The sequence below is a fragment of the Uranotaenia lowii genome, chromosome 2 (genome assembly GCF_029784155.1).
Source record: "Uranotaenia lowii strain MFRU-FL chromosome 2, ASM2978415v1, whole genome shotgun sequence".
Classification (NCBI taxonomy): domain Eukaryota; kingdom Metazoa; phylum Arthropoda; class Insecta; order Diptera; family Culicidae; genus Uranotaenia; species Uranotaenia lowii.
Window position 1 is genome coordinate 145,750,169 of NC_073692.1, and position 21,390 is coordinate 145,771,558.

Sequence of the window (21,390 nt, forward strand, 5' to 3'; positions counted from 1 at the left end):
ATTCGTCCCATTTTGTTGAAAATTTTCAAGTGCGAATATGCTTTTTCTGAACTTTTTGAAACTTATGTTTTTTGAAGGTGAAATTCTTTTCGCCCAAAAGAATTATTCGGTGAGTTGATCGCTTAAATACTCTAAATATGAACTACAAAGCATAACTAAAGAATTTTCTAACTTCTAGCTCTGTAAATTTTCCTGAAAAAGTCCTCTACAATTTGTCTCCCAAAACTTCCTAAAAATGCGTCGAGGTTAGATATATTTTTCCAAGTAACCCGGTTGTAGTCGAGGTTGCCCATAAAAATTCTTTGTTTTGATGAAAAAAACTTCTTTACATTTTACTAAAGAAAAATCAATAAAAATTACCAATTTTATCATGTTTTTCCAACTCAAAACAGCAATCCTAAATTTATATTGACTTAAAGTTGATATTGAGTTTTGAAAACAAATTCCAAAATTTTAAAATTCTGTGAAATCTGTGAATATTTCTGTAATTCTGTGTTCTGTGAGTTGTGACACTGATTCTGTGATTAAATAAGCTCAAAGATCTGTGAAATTATAGATTTTTCTATGATTTCGGCAACCTTGGTTGCAGTAGTTAATTTATTTATCTTTATTTCTAGCTGAAAACGACTTTAACCAGCAACTTTAACCTTCTATGGAACGTGAGGGTCTTGAAACTATTATACAAAACATCCTTTGCGACAAAACCATCGGATACGAAGTTTCAAGTCATAATTAGTGTCAGACAGCATAATTAGAGGGAGGCAATTAAAAAAAAACAGATGGAATAAGAAAAAAATATTTTTTTCTACTGTACAAAGTAAATTTTCACTTCGGTTTCCTGCCAAAAAAATGCTGGAAAAGTCCAGCAATCCAATTTTTTGCTTTAAACCAGGAAACGTTATCCTTCATGCTGATTTTTTCAGCACTTGAACTTGATCTTCATTGCTGAAAAACCAGCAATCGATCTGCTAAACTCGATTTTATTTTTTTTTGTTTTTGCTATTAATGTTTCGTTGCGCGCGAAATGTTTATGTATGTTTCTCGTGTATGCAACGGTGGAAACATCGAATTTATTTCCTTCTATATTTCAGCAATGAAGTAATTAAACCAAAGGTAATTTTTTTTTTGAAGAGATAAAGTTTTTCATAAAGAAACTAATAATTTTATTTTTATTTCAGATGGAGCACGATGTCCAAAGTTTGCCAAAAGCGGTCAACCCACTGGCAAATATTATTTTATTTTGTTTTGAAAATTTTAATAAATGTAGCTCAAGAAAAATTAAATAACCAATTTCTCATTGTATATATGACTGCCATGAGAGATTAATATTGATATTGAAATTGTTTTTTGAAAAATAAAATGCTGATTTCCAGCAATTAAGATTACTGGTTTTCAGCAATTGATAATGAGATAGCTGGATTTCCAGCAATTGAGTTTGCTTATCTTTTTCAGCAATTCAAATGGCTGAAAATTTTGCTGGAAAGTCAGCGGGACAAAAACCAGCAAAGTTTTGCTCGTTTCCAGCGAAAAAAAAAATCGCTGTGCACATGCCAAAGTTTCAAGGAAAATCACTATGGCTGTAACGAATTTTAATCTTACTAACTATTTCTCGTGAATAAAGGGAAAACCATTGAAAAACGCGGAAAATCATGAAACTTTTTAAAGGGCCTTAAAGTATGAATCTTTCTAGCGTGATGATCTATTTGCAAATCTAACAATACAAGAAACTAATCAATCAATATTTCGTAAGGGAATTCAGAACAAGCATATTCAACATGCTTATGTAATTCAAATAAAAAGGAAGCAAATAAACTCCAAGTTAACTTAAAAAAGTTATAAAAAGATTTGTGCTGCTGACAATGTTGACTAGGAAAGAAAATGTTCTTGACATTTTCACTGCAACATAAAATTCTTCATAAAGCTGTTTGGATCACCAAAAACAAGCAGCAAATTCATTCAGCGTTGCTGTACCCCTTACTTAAAGCATCAAAATAGGATGCAACCATTTTCATTCTGCTCTTACGTTCGTGACGGCATGTAAGGTGCAAAGCAAAAATAATTTTACAAAACGTTGATTCTTCGAGTTTTCTGCCATTACAGAAAAAAAAACTTTAGGTACTACATACACATAAATGCACCAATAATCGTGCAATCCGTGTTTTCTTGTGTGTCGAAAAACATGTAATTTTTGTTCGGTCAGGAAAAAAAACCCCTCTAAAACAAATGCCTCAAGAGTAATACAGGTAGCGGAGCAGTGCAGTTTAGTTCGAAGGAAGATTTTTGCTGCACACACAGTTTTATCACGACGATAATATCCAGAAGCACTATAATTAGCGATAATTGTAAGGCGTGTGCAAATGGCGCATGAAAATGCGTGCTGTTGCAGTTGTTTCGGATGCCTTGTATTTACTTGAATTGGCGCTGCGGCGGCGTGGCGAGGTTATTTAGCTCGAGATATTTCACTTTTAACCGACCCACGAAACTGCCGCCATTACACTCTGGGCTCTGGACTCTGTACTGAATGACTGTGTAGGACCCAGGCGCGCAAAAAATCGCAAAAAACCGAACTAAAATGGAACATAAAAGTATCAGCTCAGCTCAGAACAACCCCTCGACTCGGTGCAATTACTATTTTCATACCAACGGTTATGGCATATTTGAAACGCTTTCATTTCATATTGGAGGCATTGTGGGTTGTAAGTACGCGTTCATCACGAATTCTTCAAATCGGTGATATGCATCTCAGTCTCGGGAGTAAAAACTCAAATGGGAATCCATTACATTTCTGGGGTTGTTCGCCGCTTTTTTTCTTCTAAAGTTTCGTTTTGTTTGAGCCGTCAGAAAGCAAAAAAGCATAATTTAAGGATAGTACCAGCTGCTGGAAACCCAAAAAAAAAAATAAACGTAAAAAAACCTACCGGTAGTAATCATCTTTGCAGTAGATGTTTCCATCGCGAGCGTAACAGCTCAGCTCCGTCTCGAGGTTGGCCAGACATTTGCAGCAACGCAGACATTGGTTGTGCCAGGCACGATCCGCCACCAGCAAATAATATCTGAAATTAGGGAGGGTTGATCGGGTTTTTAGACATGTGCTTCAAGTTGAAAAATCAGGATGAAATTCGATAACACAACCACCGGAACTCTAAATGCGCCTTTTAACCTGATTTTTCTTGGTTTTGTTGTATAACTTGAGAACTATTCAAGCAAATGGAACCAACTTTCGATAGAGAAGGTACCGTCAACTGGGGCAACATGCAACACTTTTCAAATTCATTGGCGTCTAAATAACTCACGGCCACACATAATAATTTTGCATCAAAAGTTTTAAGGTTAGTTGGGCATCAAACTGACGTAGTCAGAAAAATTATTGGTTTCTTCAGTTATTTAAAAAAAAAAATCTTGCGATTTTCACTATATTTAAAAAACGGGTAACTTGCGAAAAACTTTTTATTATAATGAAAAATCTAATGAAAAACTTATCTACCGAATGTAAATGTATAGTTTTTGATAAAATTTTGATGGCATAGAGGCCATTACGCATAAAAACACTAATTGCAGTGATTAATGATTCTGTTGAAACTAATTTTAACATTTTTTCTAAACATAAGGTTATTGCGTACATTTAGGGGTAAAAAATACTACAAAAAATTCTACTAGCTGGAATCATAAAAATAAATGTTTGATTGAATGAAATTTTAATGTTGACAAATGCGTAATGCAAAATATTCATATTCGAGCATATGGAATCGAGATTTAAAGGGTGTCTTTTTGATTTGCATTTTGTTGCATCTTGCCCCAGACAGGTAACTGAAATATAATAATATTTATATATAAAAATTTTGGTGATTGTTCGAAAAATTTTTTACACCAACAGTGTTGGAATAGGATGATTAAACCAGTAAAAAGTTTGGAGGTGATATCATTTAGCCAATCCGTCGTACTGGGTAAAATTTTTTACGGTGTTGAAAAAATGTTAGAATTTGAATATTTATTGATGGATTTTTTAAATTTTAAATGAAAATGAAAAACTTTAAAATACTAGCTTAAGATGAGAAAAAATATGTCATCATCATTTTGTAGATATTAAAAGATAACTTGATCACGTTATATAAAATTAAAAATTAAGTCAGTGCTGTGGTATTCAAATGTTGCATCCAATCCCGCTGTTGCATGAGGCCCCGTTTGATGGTAACTGTTAGTAGAAATATGTCTATGAATATTTGTTACCCCTTTCTTTTTCGAGTGGGGAAATAGAAACAATGTTTGTGCATTTTTGGTTTCCACACAATTTGTGTGCATATCTCGAGAACTAATCGAGCAAATTTGCAGAGGGTATTTGAGAACGAAGAATGTTCCCATGAATATTTGGTACCACTGCTTCCTTTTTGTGGAAACATAGGAAGGAGAGAGGAGGGCTCTTTTACGAATTTTGGCATAATTCAAGACTTATTGAAGGAAACGAAATCCAATTTGTCAGTGTTTTGCATTCGCATACGAGAAATAGTTATATGCGCATTTAAGACTTCTCTCATTTTCCATTGGTGATTGGAGGGAAAAGGGGAGTTCCCACCGAGAACTTATCTAACAAATGGAACAAAATTTTACATGGGTAATTCTTTGGGGAAGAAAAATTGTTCTATGATTGTTTCAGGCACTTCCATTTATTCAGAGAGTACATGGGAAGGAGGAAAAGAGCTCCAATACTGTTTTGTTGGCATTATGGAGAAATCAAGTAAATGAAATCATAGGAAAGGGATTTGGGTACGAAAATCTGCCTTGCAGTAAGGAGATAAAAAAAATAATAATAACCAAGCTTGTTCCAGCAGTAAGGGATGAAAAAGGGGAAGGGGGACTTGCAGACATTTTTTTTTGACATTGGGGAGATAAGGGCATAACGAGCACCCGGAGCATAATAAGCACTCCTCTTTTCCACGAAAGTGCGAATTTTCTCAAATAAATTTTCATGAGGAAAAGTTTTGTAGTTCCTATAGTATTAATGTTTCAGCAAAAAAGAAATCTTCCTATCATCTTGACAGAAATATTTAAACAAAACCAACAAGGTTCTCAAGTGACGGAAAAATCATAATTTTTGAGCACCACTCCAACTCGAGTCTATTAATTACCACTCCGACACCTAACCAAAAGGCCAAATCGTCTGATGAAACAAGTCAAGCTGTAGCGCTATAATTCAGTTCACTTCATCGAGTTGAACTCGCTGCTAGATTCTACGGCAGAAAATGCGCATGGTGCCCCGTTGATGATGCTTATACTGCCCAGTGGGGGATCATTATGCTCCTACAGTGACTGATTTTCAGCTTTTGGCAATAAACTTTAAAAAAATTTTAAATCATTTTATCTACTTTTTCGAGTTTTAGCCCGTCAGGAAATAGACTTTATTAGTGTCTGAACACGAAACAATGATGTTACTCACAAATTATAGCTGTTTTCTATGATTAAACTAGCGTTCTTCTTAAGGTGGCCATTATAATGGCATTATAAGAGCACAATTATGCCCTTATCTCCCCTTAATCGAGCCGTTAAGAAACCGTTTTTTTTTAAAATAGAGGTTGTTAGCACACGAATAATTCGAGATCCTTTTCCAAGTTATCAGACAAATGGAGCGATTGTGATGTTATTTCGAAACAAGCTTAAAAATGTTTCTATAGTAGTTCACGAGCATTTCCAACATTCAAAGGGAGATTTTGGCAAAATTCAAGAATCCATGGAGTTTAAAAAACAGAGAAAAACTCACTTTTCTGTCCATGTAATATCTGAACGGCCCCTTATAGACATCTATGATGCTTTTCGAACAATTTTTTTGTTGACCCTATTGAAACGCCGCTCTTCTCCCAAATCCATAAATTTTTTTATTCCGCCGAGCATGCCACTTAAAATAAGAATCAAAATGTGTTGAAGATACTCGAGATCTTTATATGAAAAATGCAAGTCGCATATTCCTAAGCGGAAAACTTTTTAGCAAAAACATCGAGTGATGTAAACGCTTAGCATTTGTCAAAATCAAAATCAGAGATTATGATTTAAAAAGTGATGAACAAAATTACAAAAAGCAAAAAAAAAAAAACCAAGAGTTTCAATTATGGACTTGAATATAGATGCCTCGATGAAATATAACTTCTTTTTTTTTATATAAAAACTCATGAATCGAGTTTGATGACAATTGCTCAGAAATAGTTTAAATTAAAGCATGGATCACTACAAATCTGGACGCATTAAAAAGGGTCTATCTCGAAGCTATGTAAACGAAACAAAAATGTTTTGTACTCAAATTGTAGGGTTTTTACCGCATTTTTAAGAAAAATAATAAAAAATTATTCCGATGTTGTTTTGATGAAATTTCGTACTTTTCGTCGAGAACCACTCATCTAAGTTTGGACACCCTATTCACTGACCTCAGCGGCCATTTTATTCCACAATCTCTTCATCTCTGTTGCATCCCGAGTCGTCCTACCATTCTTCTTCATCTTCTGATTAACCATTGCTCAAAATTTTTCGATAGGGTGGAATTGAGGCCAGTTTGGTGGGTTGATGTCCTTTTCGACAAAATCCACCAGTTGGCCCGATACCACTGTAGTACCTCTTCGCTGTAGTGGCAGCTAGCTAAATCTAGCAAAAATTTTACTGGTTCTTTGTGAGATCTAACAGAAGGAAAAAAAAACATTTTTCAGGCACTCCTCCTTGTACATTTCGGAGTCCATGGTCTTGTTTTTCACAAAAGCCTCCTCAAATCAGATTTCGCGATTTTTGAACCAGACCACATCGGGTTTTTGAACGTGGGTTTTCAAAATTAAGTTTCGTCTCGCGGCTTTTATCACGTGTAATTTTTTTGGAACAAAACGAATTGTAATGAAATTTTCAGCACTTATAGAGGAATCATTTCCGAACAAAGTACTGTAAAAAAATTCCAGATCTGACAACTAGGGGCGCTATGGTATAATAAACAGAGCGTCCAGACTTCTGATGATCCATGCTTTATCATCTAATTCGTATGAAAAACTGTTTTGATAAACAATATTTCTCCGTATTCGATAAACACGTTGATCAGCCGGTAACGCTTCTTTTCCAAAAACTTCGAAAATAGTTAAGTCGTCACTCACCTTCTAAGTTGTTTCACCGGATACTTTTTTTTTTAATATCAGTCTAGAAATTTATGTTTATTTCTTCTGATTTCTTATGAGAATTTTAGTAGGTTTATCAATAGTTGAAAAAACAAGTTGAGTATATTGGATTATGTTTTAGTCTGCTTTTTTTAAAAGCTTTCCAAAGAACAATGTTTTCGACATTTGACGATTTTCGAATATTTCAAAAACAGATCGTAGATATTCTTCCCGACAGAAGACCCTGAGGGTAGATCCCAAAACCAATAGGTTTGTTCTTTCCAATTCCACCCATAACACTTCAGAATGACCAACTTGGTTGGAAAGGATGAATTCACAGTTCAAGCTGAGGATTTTGCTTGAGTTAAACGATGCTTTTTTGTTTTTCAAGGTATACAACAGAAGAGTTTAAAACGATTATCAATATAATTCAGTTAACATATTTATCTTTTGTATTTTTCAAGACAGAAGTACTTAGGGGCAGTTCACTAATTATGTAAGCACATAGAGGGGATGGGGGGGGGGGGGGGTTTCACATTTGCTTACGATCTCTTGGGGGGTAGGGGGGGTTCCCAAAAATCTTACGTAAGAAATATTAAATTAAAAATTTCCAAAATCGTGCTAACGTAATTAGTGAACCCGTTTATAGATGTCTTCAGGAAATCACACCAAAGCTTCGTTCAATCGTAGGTAGAAACTGGGTTCTACTGGTTGCGACCTGATAAAAATCGATCGGAGTCAATTAGAAAAAGACAGATGACCAACCTTCAAACCATTTCTACCTGTTTGGACCTACTTTGACCGAATTTCATTAAACAGACTTCAAGTGTATTAAACATGAAAGAAAGTGCACAAAACATTTAAAGATCTGTGGCTTAAATTGGTTCCTTTTCACCATTTGCAACACTCTTTTGGGCTTAAAACATGATTTTCTACACCTTTAAATTAAATTTAATGTTTGTCTTACTAATACAAGACGTTATATTTGATTATTTAGGTGTGCAGAATACGGGGCATATACTCAGAAGGAACAAACAGGGAATAGTGCTCAGAATAATACAATTAAAACAATTTAAAAATCCTTAACAGAATTAGGGCCGTACACGTTAGTTATGACTAGAAATCCGGAATTTTTTAAATAACTCATTGGAGGTTAGAATATAAAAAATAACAAAATTTGATCATATTTTGTCCACTAGAATTGTCACTCAATGCAATGAAATGATAAACTGTTGATGGTAAATTTTCAAACATCAGGTACTATTCAAATGAGAATCAAATTTCACTTTTTTGACAGTTTTGTTTCCGATGAAAGAGTCAATTCTTTCAGTAAATAATATTTGAGTTGGTGGCTAGGGGTATAAGTAAACCATTTGGCTTCAAACAAAATGTGACTTTCAGTTAACAGGGTATTTTTCAACGAGATCAAACATTAGAAAGTACTGGAATGAATTTTTTATTTAAATATCATATGATGTAAGATGATGGATCTGTGACTGGAGAATGTAGAAGTTTCGGCTTCTTAGTCAGTTAAAATATTATTAAAAACAGCACATTTTCTCAATGACCAACGTTTCGGCGATGATCTTGGCCATCATCAGGGAAAATCTACAATTTATGATTATCGGATGAATATTTTTTGTGTTTTACATTTTAACTTGTTCGACTTACAGAGTGTGCACCGTTTGTGTCTGTAAGAATTTTAATGGCTGGTTTTATGTTGAATTTTTCGAAATCTATATTACATTTAAAATAGCTTTAAGTCTTATTTTGCTTATGTGTTGTAAAATTTTATGTACACCAAGGTTGCCGAAATCACAGAAAAATCTATAATATCACAAAACTTTTAACAAGGTTTCGTCACAGGATTCACAGATTTTCTGAAATTTATACATTTTAACAACATTATTAATGTTTCTTTCTTTATTAAATTTGGATCTCTAACTCTATTTCATGAAAATATTAAAGCATTGGTAATGTAAAATAAATTCTGATAAAACTGTAAAAATGTTACAATTTGTTTCATGCTTTACATGATTTTCCAATGAATTTCATATAAAAAGGATCACAGAAAACCGTCACAGAATTATGGGATGTAATCAAAGAATTCGAGATTTTTTTTTCAAAACACAGATTTTTTCGGCAACCTTGATGTATATATCGGAATGAGTAATGTGTATAACTTATTATTCATTCTGGTATGTATATGAAATTTAACAATATAAAATCACACTAAAACCTATAGCTATATAAAATGTAATAAAGGCACGGGAAATCCAACATCAACCCGGCCATTAAAAATCTAACAGACAAAAAATTCTCCATTCGATTATAATAAACTGTAGATTTTCCCTACGGATGGTGAAGATCATGGCCGAAACGTTGGACATTAAGTAAATGTTCTGTTTTTAAAATAAAATAAAATTGACTGAGAAGCCGAAACGTCCTAAATAAGATATCATACGATGGCTGTGTGGCAGCGGCCTAAAGAATACTGCCACTGGGATACTGGTCCATGTCGTACGAGGCGACTAATCCAGTACTTCCCAGATACGTTTATCTCATATTTCTGTCTATTGGAAATCAATGAGGCTGTATCTGGGCGGGGGAGAAAATAGGTCAAGGTCAATTATTGCATGCAGAGTTCAGAAGTTTTTCAAGTTCAAAACATTGGAAGGAAATGTTTTGAATCTGAATCAGTTTTAAATTCTTGCTAGTATTTTTTGACCTTTGTACGTATTTTCTCTCGAGAAGGGTATGCCAATAGTGCATATGTAGTACATGCATTTGCACAAGCTGTATTCTTCCATATTTTCTCGTTTTTCCAATTTGGAATATGATTTTTCATTCAACAAATCTCTTTGCTCTCCTAGTAACTCCGTTCAATAAAATCTCTTCACAAGTGTTCAAATGTGAATCGCAAACGCATCGCTTACGGTCTCATTGCTTCTGAAATCATAGAAGAATATGATCTAAATTAGTGTATTTTCCTTATAGTGGACAAGTTTTCAGTCCCTTCTATCTTTGGATTGGCAACAGAATTTTGTGGAGGTAAATGTCCGTTCATATAAAGATATTCAATTGTAAAAATTGCATCATGGTTATTTAATCATTGAAGCCGTACAAATATCGTTTCCGTGGAAAATAAAAATTAAAAAAAAAAAATATTTTTTTTAGGGTTGCCAAAAGGCTTCAATATTCCTTATTAAATCAAGTTTTTGATCAAAACTTGTATCGCATGTCGACAGTCATATCTGTTTCACTTAATATATGTCACTTCTCTTGTATTGACACATGTTCCCTTAGCTTTAGAATGGTTATAGTGTTAAGAAGAATCAAAGCTCCTTTAATATCGTACTCTGATATTTCGTATCATACGTCAATCCTGGTTCTAGAATCCACTGCTACAGCTTCATGCAGTGTTAATATCGCTTGTATCAAATTTGGCGTCACAGAAGCTCATTGTAGTCGTCTAACCAGAGCGCTAACTGGTCAGTTAAATAAAAATATATAAAATCAAGACTTTGTGTTCTGAATCTCCTGTATGGTTAAGCTATGATTCAGAGGTACTATTGTACCTATATTTACCTTCCACTTAGTGTGTACATGTCCCTCTTTTGCCCGACTTCATTCTTTTTAATGTATGTCAGAATTGAACAAAGGAAGTTAAAAAAGTCCTTATTTCCAATATTTTGATTGAAAAAAAGCTTCATTGCTTAAAAATCCCTATGTGGACAGGCTAAATGCCAACTTTTCCATTATAAAATCGTTTATTTGCCCTCATTGTAGCATCCTGGTTAGAACGTTTTCTGATCATTGTAAACTCAAATCTCCTGAATTTTGTAGTTGTGAATCAATAATGTATGATTCTTGTAGCTCATATATGCCTGTTTTTCGATTGCTAGAAAGCTTTTATGTACTCTCGCCTATCCTGATATAAGTGTATCACATTCTAAGAATTTAAACTAAAATAACAATCTGTCATTTTTCACCCAATATGGTTATAAGCTTCAATGCTTCAAAATTCCTCCGTGGATCGGCTTTATGCCCTAAATATTTATTTATTTTCTAATCCTTTTATGGTTTTCAGGTTTCTCAGGTATATGATGAAATCTGTAAAAAAAAGGCTAGGCACAATTTTCCCGTTTGTTTGGATAACGTGCCGCTATCAAGCCTATCCCTTTTCTGATACCTGATATATCGGAATGAGTAATGTGTATAACTTATTATTCATTCTGGTATGTATATGAAATTTAACAATATAAAATCACACTAAAACCTATAGCTATATAAAATGTAATAAAGGCACGGGAAATCCAACATCAACCCGGCCATTAAAAATCTAACAGACAAAAAATTCTCCATTCGATTATAATAAACTGTAGATTTTCCCTACGGATGGCGAAGATCATGGCCGAAACGTTGGACATTAAGTAAATGTTCTGTTTTTAAAATAAAATTGATTGACTGAGAAGCCGAAACGTCCTAAATAAGATATCATACGATGTTTGGCAGTTAAGGATTTGTTCTAAATGTTTATTATGATTTTTTTTAATGTTGTCACTTAAACCCCTTCTACTTCAGCAGCCTCAATTAATTGTTATCCGAAATCTGTTTTTAAATGCGAGCCGGATGATTATTTTTCAAACAAATGCTTGAGCCACAGCCGAACTAAAAACAAGGATTTATTTTTGTAAAACGTTGTCATATTAGCGTTCGACGTTAAATCGTTATTGAAATTTATTGAAAAATATTTCTGTTTTCAGTGCGATATTTTGAGAAGTTTTCCTCGATTTTTTTGGTCTTAGAAACGAAAAAATGACACTCCAGGAACTCTATCGGTTTAAATTTCTGGGACGGATGAGGGTTAAAATTGCAGTGAAATTGCGACTTTTCTAAATTACAAATGAATAGCCAGCAGAAGAAAGCATGATGGTTTTCCTTCAAAAGGAGCTGTTATAACTGACTTTTTCGTAACTTTCATTGGAGCTTATTTTGATAAAAGGCCAGAGTTCATGTCAAGGAGTTTTTTTTCCTGGGATTAAACATGTCAAGGAGGTAAAAAAACTGTCCACTGTAAAAATACATACAATAAATAAACACTATTTTTAGTCCCTGAAGAAGATCCAATAAGGATCGAAACGTTGGGATCGTAAATCAATACGCCGTTTTAGCAAAAACCAAGACTGCACCTTTTCCGTCAGTAGATGGTGCTGCTGTTGTTTGAAAATTTGTCTGTTGGGGTTTATACGGGAAATTTAAAAAGATAGGTAGTGTGGAATGGATCATTTTCGCTGGCTCTCTTGTTGTTGATTGTTCAAGTTTCTTTAAAATTGAATCAATTTCTTTTTACGGAATTTCTCATGTCACTTTAAAAAAATAGTGTGTTATTTGTCCAGGAAATGACACTGAATAAAACAAGAAACGGCAAATAGCGCCATTCATTCAGTTTGTACAACATAAAACAGAGAGAGAGTTAACAAGACAAATTTAGAGTGTCCACTACTCACCGGTCCCTTATGGATACTCCACATCCGGCACATTTCTCAGGTGTCACTGTTTCGGCGGCCGCGATCAGATCCTTTAGCATCGTTTCGCCTTCTGGAAATTTGTTGATCCCTCCGTTTGTTTTGGTTTATTTTGGGCTTTTTAGGTTTGCTTGGTCGCTCGATTTGGGCAATTCCTGGCTTATGGTTGTTTTTTTTGTTTTACGACTTTCCTCTGTGTCGTCGTCGATCGGCGGCAACCCAACTCAAATTCTTAAAGCTGGGTCTTCGTCGGACCCAAACTGTGCCAATTAATTACCGCCGTCGTCGGATGATGGATGTTTGGATCTTTGCGCGCTCGATCGAGGAGAATTTTCAGCGGCGCTTCTGTATTGTCGCTGCCGCTGGTTGAGTCTTGACGCGGAATCAGTTCGCAGACTTTCCGATGATCGGAACACCTTTAACAGCATCCGTTGTCGTTTTCGTTTAATGTCCTCCGCACTGTCTTTGATGGTTTTCCGATGGAATGAGGTGTAAAACTTTGACGATTCTTGTAATCAACAACTTTTTGGCGGTCGTAACAAGTCCGTGGGAACATTTGGGCTGATGTTTGACATGCATATTTGACACTAGGTGGATACGAGAATAGAAAATTTAGGTTAGGTTTCTAGGTTTGTAAATATAATCCTACTCAACGTGTGGATATTTGTGGTTAGTGAAAGCAATAATTTAACTCTCCAGTTACATAACATAATTCCAATAAAATGTTCAAAATAAGACACATAACTACACACTTTGTCGAGCCAGGTGGTGTCACCTGGTGATAACGATCGAAACAAATAATGCAATGCTAGAGGAGGAGCTGGGAGCCATTTATAAATTATGACTTTTTAAATGGAACATTGAGACAGTGTCGTTTAATTGCAGCAGGGAGAGGTAATTATCTGATTAGGAACCAGTTTTCTGGTTTCTGCTCGGAAGCTGATGGTATAGTTGAAGTGGTCTTTTTCTGCAAGTTTTCGAGCAATTTTCCAACTACCTTCCTAATGAATGGTCTCGCCTCAGTCAGCTGGTGACAATTCCTTGGCTGTTGTCTTGAGCGGCGTCTGGCGATGATGATCATCAGTCTTGGTAAATATTGCTCATTGTTGCGATAAGCTGCAAACGTCTTGATTATCAAAGCGATTATTATGGGAAGTGTTCCATTATTTTCGTATTATGCTTGTTAGCATCAAACATATGTTACGATTTTAACCATAAGTAATTTAAGTACATTTATTTTAAACGTTTTCTGTAAGGTTTTTTTTTAAATTTTAGAGACACAGTGTCGAACTATGTTCCTATTATATGCTAGTAAACATTCAATTCTCGTATATTTGGCTTTTCCAGTTTTTTAACGCTAACATGCTTTTACAATAAAAACAAATAGGTACTGTAAAATGGGGGAACATTGATCACTTTTTTAATTCATTCTCGAATATTTTGGAAAGGGTTGCTTTTTTGTAAAACTATTTTTTTTTAAATACTTACTGAGGTAAGGAGTATAAAGCATGATCACTGATAGCTGAACATCTTCAAAATTATTATTTTGATGCCAATTAGCACGGAATATTTATTGGCCTAAAAAACAAGTGATATTTTACCATCATGCAATTTTCTAGGTCCTTCTACTGTTCCTATGTTCTATTTTTATTTAAATTTAACCATTTGATAGGGTGTTTAGCCATTTGTTCTAAGCAGGCTTTCTCTGAAACTATACCTCAACAAAGGAAAAAAAGTTAAACTTTCATAAAAAACAACCCATTTGCTTCTAAATGCTGCCATTTTATCAGGATAGGTGTTTGTTTGTGAGTCTTGGAAAAAACAGATATTTCAAAACTTTAAAACTACATAGAAAAATATCTCCAACCTCAAACCAAATTCAGCCTTTTTCAAACTCAATTTATAGGCTTTCAAACGAAGAAAACAGTTTTCAGATATTTTAACTTCAGGCTTTGCTGATAATGATGCAAAAATTTCATGTTGATCACAAGGTTGCCGAAATCAGAAAAAAATCTTTAATTTCACAGAATTTTGTGTAAATTTTCATCACAGAATCTGTGTCGAAATTAAATTTTTTTCGAATATCATAAAATTTAGATTTCTAACCTTGAATTGGAAAAGTATGATAACATTGGTAATGGTAATTGATTTTGCCCAACTAAATTGTAAAATACCCAGCTTATCATGAATTTTCTATGAAATTCAAGGAAACAGCATCACAGAAATCCATCACAGAATTTTTGGGTAAGATCACAGAAAGTCAGAATCTCTTCTCAAAAACACAGAATTTTTTTTCGGCAACCTTAGTTGATCCCCCAGTTTACGGTACTTTTATACCGTAACATAAACCATTAATAAATATTACGCTTTTGAAAGAAAATGAAGGTCCTGGAAATAGTTTTTAAATGATTTCTACAAAAACCGTGAAAAAATTGAAAAAATAACCGTGATAAAAACGAGCGTGAATTAGGCAAGTATTGATAAAATCGAACAGTGATAAAATCGAAAAACTACTGTACTTGTTAAACTCTGGCCTGATAAAGTAGAGCCCTCTAGAATTGTCCTTTCGGAAGTGTTCAAGTGAAATTTGTAAAATTTATATAAAGTTACAGGAACAAGTTTATATGACTAAGTATGACAAATTTAAAAGTTTGATAAAATTTGTTATTGAAATTTGATGTGCCTCCGAAGTAAATCAGATATTTTTAAGAACAAAGAAAATCGGTCAAGTAACAGCAAAGTTATTCAACATTTTATTTTTAAATTCATAAAAAAAATAGTTTTAAGCAAAATTTTGTACTGATTACACTTAAGTATAACATATAATGCATTGAATCACCCTGAAATTCTTCGAGCAACTCAAATATGATGTTTCTTGAAGTATATAAAGTCACAGGAAAAAGTTTATGTGTATAACTAAGTATGACAAATTTCAAGGTTTGATAGTATTCTGCTATTGAAATTTGATGTACCTCCGAGGTACATCAGTTTTACGAAAAAGTATGTTTCTTGTTCTTTGAAAACGCTAGATTCTGAAATCGAACCGTCTATTCTGTGGGACTAACTATGAAACTATTGAGGTACCGTAATCTGGGGTAAGATTGATCAATTTTTTCAATATATTTAGATTATTTTTCCTGTTAAGGAGAATGTGGCATGTTTTATATTTTTAAATTCAGTACTGGACTCCAATGAACGTAAAACATGGATGCTGAAATTTAGTGGACTACTTTAAATTTGATTTAATAATCGTTTTCGTCTCTGTTCAGAATTTGATGCTTTGGGGTGACATTGATCAGTCTCTATTTTGACGGTTTGAACGAGTTTTCTCGATCATAAAGGATACGAAACACCTTCATAATATTAACAAATGCTAGTTTATCAATTTAACCTTGATGCCTAAAGTTTTATTTTAAGAATATTTATAATCGAAAAAGTAACAAGGTTGCTGCCTACATTTAGGAGCAAAAATTATGGGGTGAAAATGGTTATAACACTGAAATACTTGAAATATTTGTTCTGCTTTCATCATACATTTATTGCCTTCAATTGCAAAATAAAAAATCAGGTTCTGAATCACAGTAAAGATTCTTTTTCGCGAGAATTTTTCACTTTCAATTAACCCATCATTCAAATATGAATTATAAGCTTAAAATTAAAACGTATATTATGAAATTCAAAAACAAAAATTTAAATTTTAGATCTGATTTTATTCGATTCTGTTTGAAATGTATCACATCAAACATTAATATTATGGATTACTGTGAAAAAAATACCAGTAGTTCCAAACAGAAATCGAATATAAAATATTCATAGTAAGAGTTCAAATTTGAAAAAATCCTTTCAAGAGATTTAAGCAACAATAAATCGAAGAAAGAAATTATCTTTTATGACTTTTGCGTTTCCTATGAGTTTTAAGTGCCAAAAAGGAACATAACAGTATTTATATCAGCTGTTTCAGGAATTGTTGTTGGAGATAGAGATTAAAATTCATCTCTAGAATCCAAAATCTGCATTCAAAACTATAATCCGAAGTGCAAAGAATTTGAAAACTGATTTCAACTTATGTAGGAGCTCCAAATGTAAATTTGTATTATTTTATCAGTTCTTTTTTCCGGTATAAATTTTGAAAATACAAGGCTCATTGGAGAAATTTGTGCACTTTTTAGCAAAAGTGTAAAATATAAAAAAAAAACTGAAAAAAGGTATTAACTTAAAGATCAATTTTCATAAAGACTGAGAGTAATTTACCATGAGGAAAAATTATAGAAGTAAGTATCTTTCCCCATTTTGTAAAATATGAAGATTATCTAGACGAAATCTGTATTGTTTTTTTTTCCGGGAATTTTTTACTTTTTAGCATTCTTCCGTTTGACCTGCATCGTTGAATGAATAAAGGATAATGAAAAGATTTAACATATTTTTTTGTTGTTCAGGTTAGTTACTTCATTCATTATCATTGATCGATTTCACTCTGAACTGCTAAGTTTTAAAATTACTCAATGCCAGAAAATAAGAAGGGAAAAACAGACAAAAAAAAATCGAGTTTGAGACGCAAAAAGCTTCCAAAATCAGTTTGCCACGGTTTTAATTTTTCTCTTGTGAATTAAAACTATCCCCTTATCATTCCACTATTTTTTTGGCAACAAGGCATTCTATCATGCAAAACAGTCAGAAGACCTCTAGTGATTTTTAACCAACACTCCTGGATTTCTAGATTTACAGCAATTATGTCACCTATACTCCTTTCAGCTCATCTACACAATAATATTGAAAATTTAATTTAAAATTTAGCTTAAGGTTTGATATTGTCAATCTGAAAGCTTGGCTATATCAATTGCAAATGATTGAGACTGTTCACTGAAGAAGAGTTTTAATTTTCAGAATTAACCCTTCGTTTAATAATTTTCTTTATAATTATATTAATTATTACTTTAAAATTCTTCAATTTTTTTTTTAAATTGGTAATTATGTGAAGGTGAACAAAGATTAATCACTTTTCTTTGTAATTTATTTCTTGTAATACAATTAAAATTGAAAATTTTCAATGAAAACTTTAAATTCAAGAGCAAATCAAATATAATTCGGTTCCAAAATTTAGAAACTTATTTTGCTAATCGGTTTTTTCTACTTAATTTATATTTAAAGTGTTTATTTTATTTATTGTGTTTCCAAATTTGAAAATTATAATTCTAAATTTCCAAATCACGATTCAGTAAAATACCCCTATGAAGAATTCAATGCCCGTTAGTTATGTTTGTTAATTTGTTTATCGGGCTTACCGGTGAAAAGTAAAATACTTCCGATAAATTATAAAATACCAGAGCGCTAATATTTAGAAGCTCAGGAAAAAAATGAAAATAACTTGATGATAACAGTGGTTATTATAGATTCGCTGGTTGTTTTACAAAAAGATAGCACCCCCCCCCTGCTCCTCCGCAACTCCTCCCTTCTCCTTTCGCTCACTCAAATGATTATTTTTTTTCACCAGATATTAACGTTCCTTTATATTGACTGATTTTTGAAAATTGGAAAATCACCCCCCCAAGAGCCGACTCTAGGACCGCCCCTGATTAATAGGCTTTCAAACGTAGTTTTTCAAAAATTCAAACTATAAACTGAGTTATTGATGATAATGTGGAAAAGTTTATTGTTGGTCAAATTTACCCCGGTAATCAAAGTTACCCCGTTTTACAATACGTTCAATTTTGAGGGAAGGTACGCAGATGTACCTTTTTGGTACATGCCGAAAAATCTAGTTTCAGGTCGAAACTCGAAAATTGTCCCGCTGAATGGATTGACGATACTTGATTTTGAATAAATAAGAAGTTCGTAACAAGTAGATTGTTTTTCTACATAGGGGAGAATGAGGATACTTGATCCCTGGGGATACTTGATTCCTTAGCTACCTATATCTCGAAACTGGAATGTCTCACAAAGATCAAATGTTCTAGAAAAATGTGCCAAAATGAGCAAAATAACAATGCTTGTAGTTCAAAAAATTTTAACAAAATAATTGTATGAGTAATTGAACTTTGTTTAAAAAATTTCACAAAATGTAACTTGAAGATCTTTTTTCAACACTTTAAAATGTTCCTTACATGGGAAAATTATGAAAAAAATATTTGTTCCAATGTATCAATCGTTCGAGCGTAAAATTAACTTCATAATTCCATATTTTCAAAGCAATGGAAAACTCTCAACTTTTTTCAGAAAAAGTTTTCTAAAATGTTGATTATGGGTACAATTGATCCCCTAGAGTTGGGTACAATTGATCCCCCTTCCAAACGGCATATTCTTCTTCTAAATTAATCGTTACGATTGCTGATTACGAAATTACTATTATTTATCCAAAAACTAATATTCATCAAACAATTGTTTGAAGAAAATAGCAAAAATAATTAATTTACTCTTAATTATAAAAAATAGCGCCTTTAAGTATGCAATGTTATTAGCGTTGAGACACAGTTATAAAATTTTCTTCTTATGTCTGCTATAAATTGTGAAATGAGAACAAACATGACCAAAATAGACAATAAACATTCTATCTTAGGGTTTTGTTTGATTTTTATACAAGGATTAGGGCTTCCTGAATAAAAGATCAAGTCTCCTTCAATAGGGGATCAAGTCTCCCCTAACTTCAGAAAAATCGCAATTTTTTTACTCCCACGAAAATGCTTCTAGTTCATCAACGAGTTCAAGTACCGTTCTAATTTTTGGAGCATAGAAACTTGAAGTTACAAGCTGTCAGAAAATGTCAAAGACGGCGAGTTGCTAAATTTTTCCATAAAGATATGGTGAAAATAAGAAAAGGGGATCAAGTATCTCCACTCTCCCCTATATATTTAATGTTCCCAAGAAGTAGAAACAGAAACCAAAATAGTAGGGAAGAATGAGGATACTTGATCCCTGAGGATACTTGATTCCTTAGCTATATCTCGAAACAGGAATGATTTACAAGGATAAAATGTTCAAGAAAAATTTGCTTCTTGAAGCAAAACAACTATGCAATAAGCTCAAAAATTTTTAATAAATTAATTTTTTAGGTTATTGCACTTTGTTCGAAAAATTTCACAAAATGCGACTTGAAGATTTTTTTTTTTCATCAATTAAAAATGTGTCTGACATGAAAAAATTAAAACAAAAATATATATTCCTACACATAAATCGTTAGAGAGTGATATGAACTTCATAATACCATATTTTCAGAACAAAGGTAAATTTTCAACATTTTTCAGATAAAGTTATCTAAATTGTTCATTCTGGGTTCATCGATCCCTAGAGTTCAAAATCTTTGATCGTGATCATTGCTGATTACAAGATTTTGATTATTTATCCAATAATTGATATTTATACAATTGTTGTCTGGCAAAAGGGCTAAGAAAGTTGATTTTCTCTTAAATTCAGAAAATAGCGCCTCAAAGTATGCAATGGCACTAGGGTTGAGTCGAAGTTTTGGAATTTTCTTCTTCTGACATCTATAAATTGTGAAATGAGAAAAAAACATGATCAAAATAGTCAATTGACATTCTTTTTTGAAGATTTGTTTTATTTTTTCCGAGGACTAGGGCTCCCGGAATGAAGGATCAACTCTCTTTCAATAAAAGATCAAGTCTCTCTTAACTTCAAAAATATCTCATTTTTTTCTTACTTCCACGAAAATGCTTCTAGTTCATTTACGGGTTCATGTATCGATCCAACTTTTGGAGCATATAAATTTGAAATTACACACTGTCAGAAAATGCAAAAGGCAACGAGTTGCTAAATATTTTCAAAAATATATGATAAAAATAAGAAAAGGGGATCAAGTATCTCCATTCTCCCCTACTTTAAAGCTTTTTTTGACTATTGGCTGAACTTGATATAGAATGAGGTTCCATGGACCTTGAAATAGCATTTTGAAACAGCAAAAAAGTTTTACGGAACCTTCGAACAGCTCTATGGGAACTTATGAGTTTGTTCAACATCGATTACTATGAATGGAGAATTATGTGGAGAATTTGGCTGTAGGGGTTTTTTCCAACTGCTTATTGCTTATTGATAGAATTTGTCTTCATCTTTTCAACGATGCGACATTTTTTGATTACCTACTTAATTTTGTCATGATACACTTCGGACGGGAGATACAAAAGGTTGTTGCACAGGGAAAGAGACAGTTAATTCTCATGATTTTGGGATCTTCATAAAGATTTTGAATTAAATACCTGTTGAAAAAAAATCCTCAAACGAATACATACAAGAGGAAGTTCTGAGCTGCTGCAGCCGGTATTGGTCGTTCGCCTCAGATCAAAGCCCACAAATCCGCCTGGACAAGTGTCAAGTGTTTAATTCATCCTCTTGTCACACGTGTCCATCTTTAGCCAAGCAGCAAGTTCCCTAAGGTTTTCCCAGATCTACCGTATCGAGACATCGCGATGGACGTCCTTCGACAGATTAATGACGATCATGCTGCGCGCACTAAGATGTGCTCCTCAATGAGGGGCGATAAGAAATGGGAAGGGAAAACGCATCACCGAGACGCATTTCAGACTATCCTTCAGCAATCCTCGGAATACCTTCGAATCGCGAAAATCAATGAATGATTGACATCAAATTACTTTTTTCCGTCACACACAATTATGAACAATTTTGTGTAACTACCTGCAGATACAGAAAGAACGGGCGGGAGGAATTTATTAGAAGCAATGTACGGATTTATTGGCTCTGATCGATCTGCTGCCTGCTGCGGCCGGTTAAAGACTATTGAT

The 21,390-nt window shown here is 33.3% G+C and overlaps 1 protein-coding gene across 1 annotated transcript in view; it reads right to left on the reverse strand.

The window, feature by feature from the left end:
- Nucleotides 1-21,390, reverse strand: part of LOC129746871 (LIM/homeobox protein Lhx9-like) — a 136,604-nt gene that overhangs the window by 73,459 nt on the left and 41,755 nt on the right. The window contains exons 2-3 of the mRNA XM_055740777.1: nucleotides 12,626-13,230; nucleotides 2,919-3,053 (exon numbers count right to left, since the gene is read on the reverse strand). Of these exons, the coding sequence (XP_055596752.1) occupies nucleotides 2,919-3,053; nucleotides 12,626-12,705 (215 nt within the window). The 5' untranslated portion in view covers nucleotides 12,706-13,230. The remainder of the gene's footprint in view (nucleotides 1-2,918; nucleotides 3,054-12,625; nucleotides 13,231-21,390) is intronic.